The 14204-nt window shown below is 33.5% G+C and overlaps 2 protein-coding genes across 2 annotated transcripts in view; one reads left to right on the top strand and one right to left on the bottom strand.

The window, feature by feature from the left end:
- The window catches only part of LOC110459109 (kinesin-like protein KIF9), a 24531-nt gene extending 14876 nt beyond the window's left edge, over positions 1–9655 (bottom strand). Inside the window, exons 1-8 of the mRNA XM_021511205.1 lie at positions 9583–9655; positions 7533–7697; positions 6805–6970; positions 6191–6344; positions 5082–5268; positions 4466–4549; positions 3865–3957; positions 2557–2769 (exon numbers count right to left, since the gene is read on the bottom strand). Coding sequence (XP_021366880.1) covers positions 2557–2769; positions 3865–3957; positions 4466–4549; positions 5082–5268; positions 6191–6344; positions 6805–6970; positions 7533–7685 — 1050 coding nt within the window. The 5' untranslated portion in view covers positions 7686–7697; positions 9583–9655. The remainder of the gene's footprint in view (positions 1–2556; positions 2770–3864; positions 3958–4465; positions 4550–5081; positions 5269–6190; positions 6345–6804; positions 6971–7532; positions 7698–9582) is intronic.
- A 1610-nt stretch (positions 9656–11265) lies between these two features.
- Positions 11266–14204, top strand: part of LOC110459121 (ganglioside GM2 activator-like) — a 9265-nt gene continuing 6326 nt past the window's right edge. Inside the window, exon 1 of the mRNA XM_021511217.1 lies at positions 11266–11422. Within this exon, the coding sequence (XP_021366892.1) occupies positions 11332–11422 (91 nt within the window). The 5' untranslated portion in view covers positions 11266–11331. The remainder of the gene's footprint in view (positions 11423–14204) is intronic.

Consider the following 14204-nt stretch of genomic DNA (forward strand, 5'->3'; position numbering starts at 1 on the left):
TATTACTGTATACACTGTACAGTAAAACCTCCTTACTCTAGTAACACAGAAAGGTTGTCCGCTAGATCATACAGTATTACTGTATACACTGTACAGTAAAACCTCCTTACTCTAGTAACACAGAAAGGTTGTCCGCTAGATCATACAGTATTACTGTATACACTGTACAGTAAAACCTCCTTAATCTGACTTGGATGTCAGTATAAGACTCCTAACTCAAACTCAGGTTGGCTGATCCGGGTTGTTTCCATCTATTTACTACACTATGTAGTAATTCATCCAAAATGTGTTGAATACTGAGAAGTCAAATGATTTGATTCAAACCACAATATAGTAGTTGTGTACTCATACAAGTGTAGTTTGTTAAAACTTAATGATGAAATCCAAAGAGAACTGAAGTTATTCTAAATACTTGTATAACTCAAAAGTATTTGCCAGCTTTTGACATGTTACTCACCACAAAAACACAGCTGCTGAATTATCAACACAGAGGAGAGTTTTAAATGTATGTTCAATATTATACCTTCAATTAATTAATAATTGAAGACTACATATGTAGTAATTCTTCACAATCCGACAATTGCCTGGTATCTTTGGTGAAATTCCATTCATAATTATACATGTATACATTTATACATAAATGTAGCTAAAGAAAATCCCAAAAATCCCAACAGAACAGATAACTTTATGACTAATATCCAACTGCTTTCTATAAATGTCTGGCTTGTTTGAGTTCATGTTCCTGTACGGTTTTTATTCTGTATATGTGTGTGTATTTGTATTGGGCACCGTAACTATGACAACATGGCTTTCATGATGTTCGTTACCAGAAATAAAAAAGTCAACAATTGTAGGAACAGACAAGGTATTTACCTAATTGAAAATTCCACCTATAAGACACAATAGATTAGTCTATATTTAAAGAATAGAAGATTCCATTACCATTCACAGGGTTGATGTTGCATTATATGTGTCATGTTCAGGTAAATGATGGTCAGTGCTCATCAAATATTAAACAGACTCTGCACAACAGATCGTTAAATATTAAAGATACTCAACCGAATGGTACGGTGAAATCTCACGGGACTATATATCAGAGTCGTATCTATAGCCACACAGTGAAACTAAGATCTGGGTCTAGGTGTTAAATGTTTTGTCAACTTAAAAGTTGTAAAATGAGGTATTCAAATGTCATTTTTGTTAAATCTCTTAAAATGTATTATTAAATAGCTCAATAACATTGTTTCCTTATCCGCAGGTGATCGTTCTTGCACAGATTTATTAAAACATTTCAATGTTGTGATAATATATTGAATAACAAAATGGTGTACATGTAATATCATTTTGAAGCTGGCAATGTTTTTAAAAAAATGGCAAAAGAAATTGAATAAAATGTTTGTTCTTTTTCAATATTTTTACTTTTAAATACAGTCAAAATATCTATATTAATCCTAACCTATGACCAAATTACCTAATTATAGCCTGGGCTATGAGTGAGCAGCTGAATCACACACTATCCAAAATATATTTGACTTCATAATATTTTTTGTGTAGGAGGTCAAAATGGTATTTTGTAGAGAATATAAATTTAAAGATATTTCTCACAGATTTCATTTTGAAATTAAAAATAAATTGTTGATCAAGCTAACAGACTACGCCGACCCAAATGTCAGTCCCTGATTGATGTTTTCATCTCTGCGGAATCAATGCCACATCAATAATTAAAATAGTATTGATTTTCCATGCTGTGGCTTTAATCATCGATCTCCCATACACTCGAGGATTAGCTGCGAGTACCTGTATTCTACCTGTGTTATACCTGTATCAAGGTAAGTTTTAATCCTGTAGCTGGAAGCTTCACATATCAGCTTCGTTTTAGATCTTGTTACAAGGTACATCTGCATACAAATTAACTAGCCTGTTTTCATCTCAACCTTATCTTAAATTATCAGATTCTTTTCTAAAACTGTTGAAAATAACACGATATATTTATTATGAATTAAACTAACTATAGTTACTTGATCAACTGTTAAAATAGTGTTTCATTGTTTCTGCTATCCTGTCATAAATATTCCAACATTAATGCTTGTTCATTCTGCATACTTGAATTAATTCTAAAATTAACAGTGATTACTTTTTATAGTTGCTTATATTTTAGCTTTTGTAATCTTTTTTCTTGAATGAACATTTCTGTTTAAAAAACTTTAAAAATGTTAATTTCATTGCTCAATATAGATATAACAATCTTATAATGTATGTCTGAAAATAATTCCTGATGGTTCCCCATGAAGAGCCTATTTCTTTTTTACTCTTTTTGTGTACAATCGGTTAAACTTAACCTTGAAATTAGATGTATTTGAATGCATTAGACATGCTTTATCGACAATTTTTATTCATTTAAATATACAAAACTAAAATAAATAAGTTAACAGACTTAAAAACTTATGTACTTTTTCTCTGAGTAACACAAACAATAGGCCACTAATATGTATTGTACTTTGTAAAAATGAAATTTAATTAAGATTAATAATCAATATCACTACAGTGCTGACTTACCGTTTCCTCCAGCTGTGGTGATTCTCCCCACACGTTGGCTACCAGCAGTGTGTTACAGTTTCCTCCGATGGAATCCTTGAGGCAGTGTGTGAGTTTCGACTGACGGAATGGGATGTGTTCACGGCGCCGATCGGCCAGGGCCACGATCACTTGCTCCAGGAAGGTCAAGGACTTGTTGATGTACATGGCCTCCTGCTGGGTCTTACCTTCAGACTGAAATACCAAACACCGTTATTGATTACCTTGTATTTCTGTAAGTCAAGGCACACATCTTTGATCACTCTCCTGGATTGATACTATAATTCTGATTAACTTTTACAATACACAGATGTGGTTCCTTATACTTTAAAAAGACATTAAACCGAACCTTTCTAGGTAAAATTGACTTCTTTCTATAATCTATATATAAGTATAATCCATCTTATTCAAATAGATCATGTATATCAGGCTCTAGCTTCCCAAACGTTTTTTAACTGACGGAAATTCCTTAACTGAAGATTTTCCATGGGAAAGCATTAGTGAAGCTAAGGACAATTCTTTCAAATTCTTCTGAACTATAGTGACGGAGCTGGTTTTCAAAAGAAGACGGTAGAAGACAATTATCCACATTTCATGCACCCTTAAAATAAGTTGGAGCATCTAAAAACTGTATTATAACAACCACTTTAAGAAGTTAAAATAATTCCAGTACTTTTTTTATTTTTTATTGCAATTTTGATAGAATGACTATGTAAAATCAATACTGTAAAGATGACTTCTATTTCTCCTGTTAAATAGTCTAACTTAAATTTCTTGGAAAAAAATCTTTTAAAATTGATACACATTACATATATATGGCTCATTGATATGTAAGAAATGAAGGTATTAAGCTTTTATCTGACATAGGAAATCCATCTATAGAAGATTGCCCATGTCATACACATAGTACTGGCAGGAGAAAGAGTACAAGTATGCTTGAATTATCTCCCTTGATCTTCAGATGAGAACTTGGTGGAGTAAAGGGGCCTGTCCGTTTATAAATGTAACAATTTTGGGTATGAATACTGGTGGACCTGTAAATGTTTATGCAGGCCTTGCAAGGCTTTGTCAAGGCTTGCCTGAAAGCAGCATTAGATTACTAGGTCCGACCTTATTTAATAAACGAACAACTGTGGTCCGACCGGTTTAACCGTTTAAACGAAAATGGCCAAGGTAATATATGCTGTTCTCAAATAATCAGTCAGATACAAAAATTCTCATTAACATTGTTTTGATCTGATTTTAATTGAGCAATTAAAATTCAATTTCCTAAACATATGGTAGTCTTACCTTGGTTTTTCCAAGACGTTCAGAACCTGCCAGATCCACAAAGTTTAACTTGGACACCGTGTACCTAGCGTTGGACTGTACTCTGGAGCGTGTCTGGGTAGGAAAAATAATAGCAAAATTGATATAAATGTGTGCTTCATGTTTAAAACTGTTTTGAGCCAATTCAACACTTTTCTTTTGAAAAAAACACAAATTTACCAAAATTTAATCTAATATACATATTATGTAAATTTATATGCTGATTAAAATACCAAATTAGGCAAATGTATTAATCAAATGATTCTTTTTGAAAATAAGGTTAAATGGTTTATGGGTTTCTTTCTTAAATAAAAATGATGACAGTGTTACAATGAAAATCAAAATTTAGACAATCCAAAAAATTTCCTTTTTTACATGTACTAACTTATATTTAAAATGTAGATAACATTTCTGTGACATTCCCATGAGTCTCATTGATTAGAAAATTTGTAACCAATTTTGTCAAAAGGGTGTGGGAATTTATGAGGTTCCATTTGATAGAGACTTTGATAAATTAAATAAAGTTAAAAAGTCATAGGGCTTTCAAACAAAACACAGTTACTGTGATTAGACCTTAACTTACCTCTATATAGACGGTAAATATACAGTGGGACCGGGATGAATTCTTGTTCAGAGAATGAGCGGAAATTGCTCTGTTGGTCTCTCCCTGGGATGAAAAGAAAAACAATATTTTCAATACATCTCTTTAAGGATTTGTAAGGAGTTTTGTATAACAAAGACAAACCAACAAAATAAATATAAAATTTTACAATTTTATAAGTTGGAAAATCATGTAAATTGGATAGTTGGTTTCCTATTTTTATGTATTTTATTGTAAGGATTTGCTTTTATTTTGACAGCGTTTACGGTAGTAATAGTATGAATATAGCTATTCTATTGAGTGCGTTAGAAGGAAAGTCGTAAATTTTTAGATTTAACCTAAACATCTGAAAACCATTGAACAACAGGGAATGATATGGTTAGAAATACACATGCTGTTATTTCTGTTGATTGTTGTCCAACCTTAGCCCATATTTGTGATGATATCAAAGTATTAAGCTAGGCAGCTGATCAAGTCCAAATTCTAAAATACAATATTTTTTTATCAAAAATGTAAAACAAAAAAGAGAAAACATTAAACACCATCTTAAACAGTATTTAACAATCCATCTTTGTGAATTTACAAGGTTTTAAGTTACCTCAAATAGGAAGTTTAGAGCCTCTTCTTCATTCTGAGCTATGTGATGTGACAAGCCCTTCACGAAGACTCCATCTTGGTTCTCCACAACGACCATTTGTTGTTCGGGGTTAGCCTGGTTCCAGGACTCCGGAAGGGTCGACAGGAGGTCAAACATGTTCTCATTGTAAATTTCTAAATATGATACCCTGGAATAGAAAATAAAAATACCATTATCTTCTGATACTTAGACTGGCAAAACCATGAAAGATACAAACAATCATATTCTAACACTTGTGACCAGGAATGTTTCCAACAAAAAATCAGTGATATGTTTAAGTTTCTACCTTGTTCAGTTTGTCTTGATCCTTGACATTTGCATCCTTATTTGTTTTGCATGCATGGACAATACAAGTAAATATTTATCTAAAGGGTTAACATTATTAAACAGCCAGTGTTTTAGAGGTCAAATTAAGGACCCAAATGTTGCCCCATTCCAGATGAGAAATAACATTCCCCCATTTTTTCAGGCTGAAATCCCTAAATCACATAAAAAAAACTGTTTATGATGTATAGAACAATTGAATATAAATAAGATTTTTAGTATAAGAAGGTATTTTAATCAAGTAAAAGAATAACACCAAAATCTGTAAAGCACACTAGGGCTGTCATAATTATACATATATCAGAAAGCCTGTGCATCTCAATACACAGGGATATTGTATCATATCACAAAACAAAAATGAAATATTGCTGAATCTCAATATATTTAAAATGGTTATTTTTATGAATCTGCTACATGTTTTAACTTTGTAAATTACTACACTTTCTAAGTTCTAACTAAAATGCTTAAAAACCATGAAGTAGCTTTAACCAGTGGAGGGGAAAAGTTGAAATGTCATACTTGATGGTTGGTTTAATGAAAATCTTTACATCTGTATGATCCGTGTAAAATATGGTTTAGATTGATAAGATTTTAACAACAATTTCTTTTTAAATGAGCTCCTATCTCCTTTGGCAATATGTTGAGATATATGTATCACAAAACATTCCATCTGTATTGTAATACATTACGATACACTCCCGGTGTGTTATGACAGCCCTAATGATAATTTCCCTAGAATTACGTACCTGACAGTAATAGCATACTCTGGTCTCTCCTCAATTTCCCTGAAGAGCTGAGAGATGGCCCGTGGAACAATACCCCGCTGTTTGTAGTTCTCAGTGGCACCTGTGATTGTAAACGTCTTACCAGCTCCTGTCTGGCCGTAACACATCACCGTTCCTGTCAAAGTCGTATTTCATAATCAGTTCATAAGGTCACACATTATGTATTTTGTATCTATCAGGTGGTTCAGGTGTCGGACAGAAATCTCAACACTCAAGGTTTAGATTTCACCGTTCCACAATCTATAGCTAGTGGTTGGTAATTGTTTGCACAAAATGCTATTTTGCAACATGGATAATTTGGTCTGTTTCTATTTAAATGTGAAAGCACACAATTGACCTACCCTGCAGTATGACAGAACATTCTCACACAGGTAAACACAAGGGAATGAATCTGTCACAGGAGTGTAAAAGATTATCATTTTTTTTTATACATTGTCTGTAAACATATTTTAGTAGTTTGAAATCTATCAATTTTATATAGGTATAATTTACCAAAGAAACTTGAGTTTATCCATTAGGGTGTGTGATAAGCTACTCTCTCAAAAGGATCTCGCCAGTGATCAACCCAATCTTACCATTGTATCCATCTAAAGCGGAAGTCACAAGGTCAGATGCCACAGAGCCAAAGACGTCCTCCTGACCGGCATTGTGAAATATACCATCCAGTCTAAATGACCAATCCAGAATCTGATTATTGACAACTCCTTTCCGCCCATCTTTTCTCATATGCACATTAATGCTCTAAAAAAGATGACACTCATATATATATTTAAATATATTTGTTGACTCCATTAATTTATCTTTACCCCAGGGAAAATCTGGGAGCTTTTTAAGTCGATGTCAAAAATAATATGATCCATTTTATGTAAAATTAAAATTAAATGGAAAAAGAAAGGGCAAATTCTGATTTTGAGGGATCCATGGCCCTGCATGTACATAGAAAGATCTGTCTCACAATGATACATTGAGGGGGGGGGGGGGGGGGGGGGGGGGGGATTTGCATCATTCAATGGTGCAGTTAACCCTTTCACCCCTATGTAAATTTAGTAAACTCTTCCATGCTTTGATCCGAATGAGTCCATTATGATCTACAGTAGTGAAAGGGTTAAACTAGCTGGTAGATGAGGGAAAAAGTAAACACTCAGTATCTCCTGATTATCTGTGTAGAGGAACTGGACTGGGTCGATAGATGGTGACCAGTTCGCTCAATTGGTAGAGTGTATGTCTAGAAATTGGAGGGTCCTGCATTTTAATGCTGATCTGGCTGTTGCATTTCTCTTCCTCCTGTTACATCTGTACTTACCTTACCATCTTGGTTAAGTTCTAAACAGTTGTGCGCAAATTCTGCGGTGGGTCGAATCCTGGCCCATACTTGTACCCTGTTACTTTTCCTTTGTCGCTTTTCATTGCTCTCCCGACTGTAGGCACTCAGGCCTGTCACCCCCCGGCTGTACATCTTCACACTGACCTGAAAACAGGAATAGGATAATTTAACAAATAGCTTATGTTTTGATGTTTTACCAGGTATGGTTTACAAATAATAATATGCAAAGCAATGATATTTTACCCCCCACCCCCCGCCCTTCATCTTTCACGACCAATAGATTACCAAAATATACAAATTTATACATTCGTGGATTTCACCCAATCATAACTTGAACCAAACAACAATGTTTGAAAAAATGATGTCAAGAACATTTACAATAATGAGACATGTGTTACTGTAATGTCCAGTCATTATCCATTGCGACGGTAATAAGATCTGTGTGAGACAGGCCTGTATTTTAATTAACTGCACTCGTGTCAAGGCTTATCAGCCCAGGCCCTAATCATGGAGAGTACACAGGTGTACTGTAACTGTATCATAAGGCACCATAGCCATGTAGCAATAGACAGGTAGTTGTAAATACCACATACAGAGCCTGTCATTATTTTGATTACGGCCACAAATTAACAGTTACCTTAAAGCGTGAAAATTGGTGCTTAAGTTAAACAAAACAAATAAATATTGTCACAATTAATCAATTTGATAAGTGAATAAAATTTAACCAATCGGTTCAATCCAAAACGGGGTTTGACCACTTTGGTATGTATAAAACCACTTGAAATAACAACAGTTAGAAATACATACAGGACTTTGTACATGAATGTAATAAAAATAATCTCATTACATCTGATTTACATGAAATTAATTAACTCATTATAGTATTTTTCCTCATTTGTGCTAGGTATATATGGTACCTACAGTGTGCATTTTAATAACAGTTATATGTATAAATACACTCATTCCACCAAATCGCCTCTCATGCCATTCCCATCAAAATTCTTACCCAAGACCATCTCGAAAACACAGTGTAGCAAATTTTCTTTCTTTCCAAGAACTATTTCCGACTGGAACAACCTACTGTGACACATCACCTCTATTGATTCTCTTGATTCCTTCAAATTAGCACTTTCTCACATTTATTAGACCTCTTGTTATATAGTTTTTAACCAGCATAGCTATCTCTTTTGCCAATTATCTTCAACGTGTTGAAGTTGGGCAGTACCCCATAGACATACACAGTGCAGATAGTTTTGTGGTAGGCCTAACAGGATCATTTCAAAATCGTCCTAGAATTAATGCAAAAATTACTGAATAGAAAAAATATATGTATATATAACCAGGTTGGGCAAAACGCCGCATAAGGGTAATAATTATGCATTTGGGGAACAGTTACCCATTATAACAAACGATTGTTTTACTGAAATGGGGAATAAAGTGACATGAAAACACACAAAGTTCTTTTACACATTATAACAAAAAAGGTCCGTTGTGCCAAACCTGATAAAGGACTATCTGTAACTAAAGGATATTTCGAACATACATTTTATTCTTGCATGCAGTGAAAATCAACCGAATGTGAATGCGTCATTTGATTTAAGCAGTACAATGCATGATAGGGGAATACGAGGGTCCGGAATACGACCATTCTTGATACTCATTCATTTTCCAAACAGTCTCAACCAATGTCAATAACACCCGTAACCATTCCCGTGACAAGCTTTTTGAAACTCAACTGATTATATCATAGATGACGTTATCGTGTAAATAAATAGAATATATATCAAACTGCTAAATGAAAAGACGTCAGTGCATCGCTCTTCTAGACAAAAAAGATCAGACTATTGTTATGTTGGTGATGATCAGCAGGATGTTCCTCGTTGTCCGATTGCTAACTGTACCCATGCGGTAGCCTATCTAAAATCCCATCAATAGCCATTGTTAACATCTGTCAAACATATATTTCTTTGTATTAAGGATAAAAGAATAGCTATGTTATATATTTGGGGCAAATGGACGATTAACTTACCGAAGTCGTGTGGCCTAAGATCCTGTAAATTGGTGGTAAATTTTGTTGACAGGTTGTTAGGACAAGTGACGCATGCGCAAGCGGAAAAACAAACATCTCGCCTGCCTCGAGATTTGACGTTATTGAGAGGTAACAGTCTTGTTAGGTTACGGTTATAAATGAACGGAGTTTATAAAGATTATATCATTATCTGATAGCCGAGGCGGCAAATAAACCTTTTATATCTTTTCTTTTTAGATATCGAAAAAGAGCAAATTGTATCCTTATTCAATAATACTCAACAAACAGCAAATAAAACATGTCGTTTAATTTAAGAAAACAAAGCTAACAAGACTTACGTACAGATACACACAAGTTCAATATTGTATCTATTTAATTAGCAAATAATCATTTCATTCAATATCATAAGTTTTAGCTTAATTTGTCTGATTTAATTCTTGATTATCTACACTCTGGGATATTATTATTGTTTTATTTTTATATTAATAAAAACAATTTCATGACCATATATGCTGTTTTATTAACTAGAATGTGTTATGGGGAAGAATGTGCTACATTCTAAAAAAAGTAAATTGTGTGAATTCATATTTATACAAAAAGTATTTTAAATTAATGTTGATTGATGAATATATCCAAATAGTCACACGTACGCTATGGGTAAAACTAGGCCTACTACACAACAGATACTGAATGACTGACAAGTTTGTATAAAAAAAAAAAGAAAAAAAAAGTTGCTTTTTTTATTCCCATGAGTCTGTGTATTACAGAATACACAAATATAATCGTAATTTTGAAAATTGTCTGGAATTGCAAAATGATAATGAACGAATTGTATTGCAAATACGGTGTATAGAACTATAGTAAGTGGAAACTGAAAGGCGGAATAATATTGAGTACCAAAACAGTATATGTACATATTGCGACTCTCAAGACATTGGTGACTAATTTCACGTCTTGTTAAATTGTCCCTTTCTGTCTACTGAAAGCATGTCATAAATTTAGATGAATATCACTATACCGGCCATGCCTAATATTGTTGAGTTTTCAGAATGAATGAATAATTAAACACAACGATATATTTTTTTAGAAATTTATGCACAGATGTTAGAATTTTATGTTGAGAAAACATCATTGTCATTCAAACAAGTCACATTTGATTTTGTATACTGTTGTAAATGTTTTCTCTGACATTGGTAAGTTTATAAAGAGAATACAATAAAGATGAAGTTGAAATTAGGAATGTAATTTTCTTACGTGATATAATAACGTCAAAATCGTAAAACGTACTTAGTATATGTGTGCCTTTTAACTGAATAAACTAAAGAATTAATAACAACAACAGACTTGAACCTAATTCAGTGATTCAACCGGTTTTCATTACTTGATTTTAGCCAGAGACGTATGTATACACTATAAATACGTTTGTGTTTTTGCCAAAGCCGCGAATCCCTTAGAGTGGTCTGGGAGCAACACACGCCTATATGTTCATCAATACTGGGAATAATGATATATAGAGTGGCTTTGTGTATACCCGTGCTTGTGTTCCGACACCGTATCATGCCCTCGTCGTTAGGGTGAGGGGGGAAACTGACCTGTTTAGCAGTTATGGTATACATATGTAAATAAAAATAAGACATGAACTTAGCCTGTGACCCAAAAACCTGGAGATTATTCCATAGAAACTGACTCAGAGATAACACATACAGTCTACATTACAAGCGAGTATAAGTTGTTTAACCATTTGGAGCAATGATGGCCAGTACACGGGTTCATGTCTTAGTCGTAATATGCAGTTTGCTTGCGTCAGTGCATACATCAGGATTCACGTGGTCGCCATGTGGTATGTATGAACGAAATGAAATTTAACATATTTCCAAAAATATAGAAACTTAACAATCAGAAAAAAATGAAGATATGATAAATAATTGCAAGGTTGGAATCTAATGCCTTTTACATCTTTTCATTCTCTTATATGCTCTATGAACATTTATTTTCCTGTGCAGACGGCTTATAATTTGGTTATATTACAAATTTTTTCAGGCTTATTAGAAGTTCACAAACAAAGGCTGGTATATACATTCCACATTTAAAAAAATACATACACTTTTACTAGGAAAGAAATGAGTGAAAACGTTATATATATATTATAATAGCGTCAACGTATTGCATATATCAAAGCGCCAAGTAGTATTACTGGTGGCAGAAGCAGACAAAGGTAAGAAAATAAATGTTTATAACGTACTGTACGTTTAAACAAACTATTATCTATCTACATGTTTAAACAAGATGTAAACCGATTTTCTAAATTAACGTAACATTAATTACTTTATAATGTTTACATTTAAACTTAATTAACGCAGACACTAGACGATTAAATAAATCATTTTCATGAAAGTACCCTCGTTATTCCGACCTTTTTGTTTTACGTGTTACATGAAAGCAGAAGGCTGATTACAAAGCTTTCAAGTAGGACATGGCTATTTATAGTCCCGCAGGTTTGCTTTCCCATGTACCTGACGTCAGTGCAATGTGATCTTTGGTAGGCGGAGCATTCTTAATCATTCTCTTTTATGGTAATTCCACATCCTATCTGTTGACATACTTTTTCGGCAGAGCTGTTTTACGTCGCGTTTTAATATAGTTTTATCATCGGCAGAGCCATTTAAGATCTCTTTTGTCTCGTACAATGCCGACTAAATACTATACAGTTTGTACAAATCGATATAATTGGGCGAAATATCAAAAAATGAACGACATACATGGAGACCACTGAAAAAGAACAAGGAGAATAAGACCACGTGTTCCGGAAGGGCACACGCGTTCTCCTCGACAACCGTTAAAACTTATGTAAATCTAGGTAAAATAAAAGTTCAGTGTCACGAAATCGTATATTAATTAAAGGCATTTTGCTTTTCAATTCAATGCTAGTATGAACGTAAACAAGTTTCATAAGTATTGGGCGGCTTTTCTTTTTCAATTTCATACTGCCATGAACATTAAACAAATGCTGTTCAATTCCGTTATATTTTCATTCTAAATTTTAAGTTATTATTGACCTAATTATATATATTCCCTTATATTTTCGATATTGAAGTATTTGTGTCATCGGCGCCACAAGGACCTGATAATCTGTTACAATACGGTGTTCGGAGTAGTGTTACATGTTTTAGGCGTTGAGATTGACTTTTGGTAAAAATGACACCCGCAATGATCATATTAATTATCACTCGTAAATATAATCATTGGGGTGTCATTTTTACCGAAAGTCAATTTCAACGCCTAAAACATGTAAAACTACTCTGAACACCTTAGTTTAGGTTCAAATATAGCTGTAACAGATTCTATTTTAATATTAATTATCACTCGTATATATATGATAATTGCGGGTGTCATTTTTATCGAAAGTCAATCTCAACGCCTGACACATGTAAAATTACTCGGAACACCTTAGTTTAGGTTCAAATATAGCTGCAACAAATTCTCAAGTCCCTGTGATCGGCGCGAACACGATTTCTGGGAACATCCTAATGTCACCAAAATGTTTGACACTTGTTTCATGTTAATTGAGGCGGGATGAGAAGCTTCAATATGACGTTGATTAAATCACGTACAGCTGATCAGTAGACTGTATATTTCCTTTCTTAATTTTACAATCAACGTATCCATCGCTACCTTTAATACATCCATCATACCGGCTATTAGATACCCATAGATGCCCCGAAAAATTTGTACCGAATAGGCGACATAATACAGAAATTTCGTATTGCCAATGAAGCTATAGAAAAATACGCGTTACCTCACGTTGAACAATCAGCACACGTATACGTAGTTTCATACATTGCATTCTATCGAATTATTTTGACCCTAGTTGTGTAATTAGTATATATACGTCTCTTATTCAAATTTTTCATATCTTTTAAGCAATTCCATAGATGCAAAGATTTGCAAGAGTAACACGTTTAGTCAACTACAATAAAACACTGACACTATTAAAAGATATTTCGTGTTTCATTCTTTTAGAAAAACATGTGTATGTAAACTCGATGCTTTATGATATGCCAAAGGCTTTTTGATAGGATTCAACACCAATTGATGTCTTCTTTTTAAGTAAGGGCCTGTTTCCAGTAATGTTAATTCTCCATAGGAGCCTGCCCCCGTATACTTTCTTATCTAGCTCAACTACTGTTTTTTTCTTATCCGAAGAATAATTTTACACCTTTCCGACACCCAGATTTCATAATTTCAGTGAAAATGTATTTTTTATAAAGTTGTCAATTTCAGCATCAAAGACATAAGTTCGTAAATAAAAGAAGGTTATCTCGAAATTGTAATTCGCAACATAGTATAAATTTCTTTTGATAAATATTTCCAAAACATCGTGTTTATTCATAAAACATAAACAAAATAATTCTCGGATGAAAATGCACTTGCAGACACAATTATGAAGAAAAATGCCATAAAATTGCAATTTTCTCCCGTTATATAGTTTTGGATGCAAATTTCCATCAGAAAATCGGATAGAGCTTTACTTGTTTCATATGTGTACCAAAAATCAGCTAATTCCATGTGGTGGAACGTTCTCATATCGCCGCCTGAATGTGGTTGTAAATTGAAAGAAAAGG

The sequence above is a fragment of the Mizuhopecten yessoensis genome, unplaced genomic scaffold (genome assembly GCF_002113885.1).
Source record: "Mizuhopecten yessoensis strain PY_sf001 unplaced genomic scaffold, ASM211388v2 scaffold9969, whole genome shotgun sequence".
In the NCBI taxonomy this organism is placed as follows: Eukaryota; Metazoa; Mollusca; class Bivalvia; order Pectinida; family Pectinidae; genus Mizuhopecten; species Mizuhopecten yessoensis.